The sequence below is a fragment of the Ovis aries genome, chromosome 26 (genome assembly GCF_016772045.2).
Source record: "Ovis aries strain OAR_USU_Benz2616 breed Rambouillet chromosome 26, ARS-UI_Ramb_v3.0, whole genome shotgun sequence".
Lineage (NCBI taxonomy): Eukaryota > Metazoa > Chordata > Mammalia > Artiodactyla > Bovidae > Ovis > Ovis aries.
The window spans coordinates 18,961,683-18,967,682 of NC_056079.1; the positions used below are offsets into that span (position 1 = coordinate 18,961,683).

Here is a 6,000-nt window from a genome sequence, read left to right on the forward strand (position 1 = left end):
TTTCAATTCATTAAGTTTGTCATAAATGCACCAAGCTTAACCAACGGAACAACTCAATTGCTTGATGGCTCTTTTGGAATGATTTTATTCTTCAAATTTTCCACCTAAAACATAATCTTCGTATGTGTTTTAATTTTCCTCTAAGACCTCTCAGCACAGTTTGAATTTTTAGTTAAACATCACAACTTTCTTGAGTGTCAGGGTAATAAATGACAGGCAATTCTGCCAAATGATTTGGTGAATAAATGCTCAACCAGAACTCAAAGCTAAGTGACCCACGTTTCACCAAGGAGTAACTGGAGGAAGAGTGATAGTGGTTTTAACAGCAATAATAGTAACTGTATGGTGAAGACAATAGTACCTGAAATTCATGGAGCGTTCAGTCTATGTCAGGATCACAACACATACTGTTAAAAAGAGAAGTTTAGAACAGACCTCTCGACCTGATACCTTCAGCTCTGTGTATGGCTCACTCTCTTCCCACTGTGTGTGTACTTATGAACCCTTCAGTGGTGGTCAAAGCCCAGGGAACAGGGACCAAATCACTGATTTATTCTTGGCTTCTCTACAGACTCTTGGGCTGGGCCATACGTATTTGTAACACATCCAAAATGGATTAGCTAACTTCCGGTCGTGGAAGACTCCAAATGGATTATCTTCTAGGGTATTCTCAGAATCAAAGTCATATTTCCTATTCCAAGGGAATCCCTTATGTATCAAACCAGTATTCAGTCATTTGGTTGCACATACAATTGCTAAAAAGTATAAATTTGGCATGATAGTTTCACAAAAATAAAATCCCATCAAGTGGATACTTTTTTTTTTTTTTTTTAAGAAACCAGACAGGATGAATGAGGATTGTGGGAAGAACAATTCAAAGGATATACATACTGTGGGGGAAAAACAAACAACTTTGCATGTGATACAGAGATAATTTGCCTCCCCCAACACTGAAATATATTTCAAATTCTAGAGATTTTAGTGTTATTTTTTAAAGTAGAAATTGAAGAACATTCTGAAAATCTGCTCCAAGTTCACACTGAGGGAATAAATAAATAAAGTTGAACAGGCAAAGAGAACCCATTCTTTCCTTATGATTCAATATATAGTAACTATTCATCATTATCATCATTTACCAGATGACAGCTAGGTATCAGAGTCAAGTCAAGAAAAGACCCTAACCTGTCAGCTTTTATCTTTTAATTAAGATCAAGTTACAAATCCCCCATAACATCTTTTTGCCCACAAAGGAGTAGAATGAACAAAAAGTGAGCTTAAAGGTTTATGTCATATTTGATTTCTTAGAGAGATAAGCATATGTTATTAAATGGAAAGACCTAGTAAAATCATGGGAAAAAAAATAAAGATGGGCAACAGTTTAAGTATGGGAGCATCTTAATTACAGTATTATTCAGCATCCCTGGAGACATCAAGGTCTACCCGCTGTGATCACTAGGTCTCTACTGCAAGGAAGTGGGCTTGGACAGTGTAAACAGCCCTGTACAAGGTATGACTGTATGAAGACTTAGGGAGCCTTGATGAAGCCAGAGTGGGTTAAGGAAAGAAAAGAATTTCCCCCACAACTGAGGGAAAAACTAGCAAGAATCAACAAGGAACATAAAAATTCTTTGTTGTGTATTGTTCACAAACTATTCCAAAAATGAATATAACACAGGGCTTCTTCCCCCCCCCCCCAAGCTCCTGGAAGAAAGGTTATAAAATGTTCTTATCTCATCCACCTCACGGCTGAATCCCAGATAATACTCAAGTTCTGAACAGAGGTACCAGTATGTAGCACAAGAATAGGTGTGGGCATGTAGGCTTTATTTATTTATTCTTCTAGTGGGATAAGGAGATGGCATAAAATTAAACACATGACATTTGCAGCACTAAGTCATCACACTGACCTTGGATGTAAGAAACTTCGAGATTTTTCAACAAAGTATTCATATTCATAAACACCCAGAAAAACAAGAGAACAAGACTTTGCTGAGGCAAGATATCCAAAGCAAAATTCTAAATAGGAACAGAAGAGATGTGACCCACATGTTCAAATCCAGACTTGTAAACAAAAAACACATTAACTCAAAGCTTAAGTCAATACTGACTATACTTACCAATGAGAAGGTTAGCTTAATGGCAGCAGAGGCTATTCTCAGAAACACTGAAAGTTTAAAAGAGTCCATTAGCACGTGACAAATAATAGCATACTGCTTGCTTCCACAGATAAATATAAAATAGCTTTTACTAAATTGGACAAAAAAATTAAAAGATAAATCATGTTCTGATTAAGTCAGTTAGTTAGAGCCTGATCAACTAGGTAGAGCCTGGGGGGGCTGAACCCCCAACTGTTGCTTTGGTTTTGTCTGCAGCATCGACATTTCCACAGATACCAGATTTTATAAAATAGCCAGAAAGGCAATGAAAAGAAAATGTAAGATGAGTCGGGACAAATTTGTTACTACCAATAAAACAAAAACACCAAGCACATGTACTTTTGATGACAGAATAGTAAGAAGCATCATCTTCATATTTTAGAGAATGTGTTCCTTGCTTGCTTTCTGGTACAGAGTACTGAATTCATCTGTTTATAAGTGTTGTTACTTTATATAAAATGACAACAAAATTAAAAATTACTCTTAAAATCCATCAATGGCGAGTTTCCAGAATGTAAAATGATTGTAGTATCCCTCCAAAATTGGAGCTACATGTTACTTCTGGATGTCTAAGGCTTGGTACAGAGTAGGGACTCAGTACTTTCCTTTGAAGACTGACATAACACCCTTTCTTAAAGTACTGAAATCAATGGCGTTCACTCTGCAATAAGAAGCACATGTTACGTGCCAGGCTGTAAAATGAAAAGCTACTACCACAGAAAACGATGAACAGAACAATTTTACTGTGTTCGTTTTCTTATCCAGGCTATATCTACATGGTTTTGAATATTCAGATAAAGGTGTAGGAATGAGTTGATCACTTAAGTTTTCAAATCATTTAGACAAGTGGCATCATGTCACCGAAATCTTAGTTAACTGAGCTTTTCGAAATTCAGTTGGGTGACAACATAGCCCAATGGACACACGGTACTAACTATGTGAATATGCAGAAATATACTCAACTGAAAATGTTGCTTTTGATCTAAATGTATGATTTGCAGTAAGTAGCCTACAAGTAGACAGTCCATGAAATCAATGTATTCATATCCTGTTTGGGGAAATAATAAAACAAATAGCAACCTACAGGGTGTTTTCAAGGTTCTGTTCTGAAAGCTGGTCACTGAAGGGCATCAGAATAAAACCAGCAGATGGCTCTGAACACTTTAAAATTACATACATGGACAGAGAGATAGATATGGATGTACAGAGCAGTAAGCAAATAAAACAGAAGTGAAGACAGAAACTAGGCTCAATAGAGAAGTCACCAAAGGAAAATTAAGAGGCAGGGTCCATCTGAAAAATTAAGGCTAAAAGTAACAGTGAAATGAAGTCGCTCAGTCGTGTCTGACTCTTTGCGACCCCGTGGACTGTAGCCTACCAGGCTCCATCCTCCATGGGATTCTCCAGGCAAGAATACTGGAGTGGGTTGCCGTTTCCTTCTCCAGGGGATCTTCCCAACCGAGGGATCGAACCGGGGTCTCCCGCATTGCAGGCAGACGCTTTAACCTCTGAGCAAAAGTGAGAAGAAATGGGCATAGAATGGCTCCATGTCTGGCCAGAAGAGCCAGGAGAAACAATGATAAATGACCCAAGGCAAACAGAGAAGAGAATGAAGTGGACACTCTAGAAAGGAGACCAGGCACCCCCCACTCAGAAAAGGTGAGCAGGTTTGCAGTGGGAAGCAAGAAACATGTACTTCAAAATCCTTCAGACACATACGTCCCAATGATAAAAACATGAGCATACAAGAGGAAAAACTCCAGAGTATTTTCAGACTATCAGAATTCCAATAGCTACCATCTCTTCCCTTTCAACCTCTGAATTCAGGGACAATAATTAGAAACCTTGGAATCAAAAGGGCTTTACTGACAGGCTAAGTTAACTGAGGCCAAGGATTCTGCAAACTGAATCTTTGGAGACACCATGGTCTCCAAGGTCAAGTCACACACCCCAAAAGATTAAAGTGCCTTAAGGTAATGAAGTTTCCCTACTCAAAGCACAGAACAGAAAACAAATGAGGAGCAAGGGAGGAAATGAAAAACCCTAATAAATAATGTGGCTTGCAGTCATCCAGGGGAGCCAAAAAGCAACTTTTCAGGGGAGAAATTAAAAAATGCTTATGTTCTTCTGCACTGAGAAATCATTTCATGTTAAGCTTTAGTGCGATTAAAAGAAAAAAGGATTTAATATTACAAAAAAGGAAAATAACTATTAACACAAAATTAACATATTCTTACCCTGTACATCCTCTAGAAGATCACAGGCACCAATGCTGGTAATTTCCTGACGAAATAATTATTATTCATGCTGGGGCGGCGGCGGGGGGGGGGGGGGGGCGGGAAGAATTGACAGAAGTTTTAAAGACTGCCTGGAGCAAGAATTAAAAATATTAAGGTATAAGTCACAGACACACTACGTTCGTATCTCAAGTCCCCGCCAGGATTCCGACAGCTCTGCTTGAATAAAATCTGACGATAGCCCCCAGTTAAAAGGATAAATGTTTCTGAGAAACGACTAAATAAACCTATCACCAGGCGTAAACGAGTCACCTAAACGGTTTTGAAGGCAGTTCTGCATAAATATTTGAGAGTTCGGATACCTGACAACTTTTACTCCTGAAATCTGGGTAGTTTACACCTCAAACGACTCACATAACTCTGAGAGCGGATTTCTTGTAAATATTGTTAAGATGCGGTCTCTGAAAAGTTGCAAAGTTCTCGGGTATTCGGAGGCTGAGTGAGTCCCTAAAACGTCAAGAATGGTATTTGGAGTTCAAGGCTAAAGATGGCACGAAATAGGTTTGAAAGAGTCTAGCCCATCTCAAAAGGGTTTAAAACTGCACCCATATACTTAAAACTCCCTCAAACGGACACCACGACGGACCATTTTTACCTGTCCCACCAGTTCCCGGCAGCTCAGGGTGTGAATGGATTTGCAGAGCTCGGAGCGGGGTCCTGTCGGTAACCCGAGAACCCGTCAGCATGTAGAGCTGGCGAGGCCTGGCTGTCCCGCCCGGGTGGGGGGTGTCCAGGGACCCCCGAGATCCGAGCGGCCACGGGGACCCGCGGCTTCGCCGCGCTAGGCCACCCCCCGGCTTCCCCAGCACCTGGAACCGCGCGAGTCGAAGCGCAGCCCGGAGCGCGGCTCCGGAACTCCCCGTCTCCGAGGAGCCTGAGCGCGGACTCCCAGCAGCTGCGCGCAGCTGGACGCGGCCCGGGACGCCCCCGTCTCGGCTCTTCCCCTCAGGCCCCAGTGCCCAGGCCGCCCCTGCCGGCGGCCCCTCCGCGCCGCCGGACACTTGGCAACTTACTGGGCGGTGCGAGGTCCGCGCCGAGGAGGCGGTGGCGGGCGAGCGGCTGGAGCGAACTCGGGGAGACTGAAGAAGCGGCTGCCGCCTCGCTCGGTTAGCGCGGAGAAAAGCGCCGGGGCTGCGGCGCCGCGGAAAGCGGGCTGGGCACGTGGGCGCCGCGGGTGTAGCCGCGCGGGGGCGGTGCCTGGCCTTCGGGGGCGGTGCCTGGCCCGGGCCAGGCACCGCCCCCTCTCTTCCCCTCCCCCGCGCCCGCCGACCCCCGCCCGAGCCCTCCTCCCGCGCGCGCACCGTCCAGCCCGTGTGGCCAATCCGCGAGGTGGGCGGGTCCGACCGCAGCGCCGCCGGGTCTGTCCGCGGCCGCGAGCGCTGGGCACGTGGGCCAGCGCTCTGCCCCCGGCTCAGGCGGTGGGCGCTGGCGAGCCGGGCACGCCGAGCTCTGCCAGGTGGTGAATCTCTGCTTTCCCCGGAGGGCCCAGTCTCAGGGGCATCTCCGAAGTTACGTGTAAGCAGAGTTCCTCTAAAGTGTGATTTTTG

The 6,000-nt window shown here is 44.2% G+C and overlaps 1 protein-coding gene across 9 annotated transcripts in view; it reads right to left on the bottom strand.

The window, feature by feature from the left end:
• The window catches only part of SLC7A2 (solute carrier family 7 member 2), a 69,310-nt gene extending 63,707 nt beyond the window's left edge, over positions 1 to 5,603 (bottom strand). For 2 of the 9 annotated variants that reach the window (XM_060407050.1, XM_060407049.1), the window contains exons 1-2: positions 4,394 to 4,430; positions 2,118 to 2,164 (exon numbers count right to left, since the gene is read on the bottom strand). Coding sequence is in view for 5 of the 9 variants with exons in the window: in XM_060407045.1 (XP_060263028.1) it covers positions 2,118 to 2,186 (69 nt within the window). In the remaining 4 variants the exon portion in view is untranslated. Of the gene's footprint in view, positions 1 to 2,117; positions 4,431 to 5,466 lie in introns of those variants that run through there. The other 7 variants (XM_012105816.4, XM_015104573.3, XM_060407048.1 and 4 more) reach the window with 4 other exon arrangements.
• Between the last annotated feature and the right edge of the window lie 397 nt (positions 5,604 to 6,000).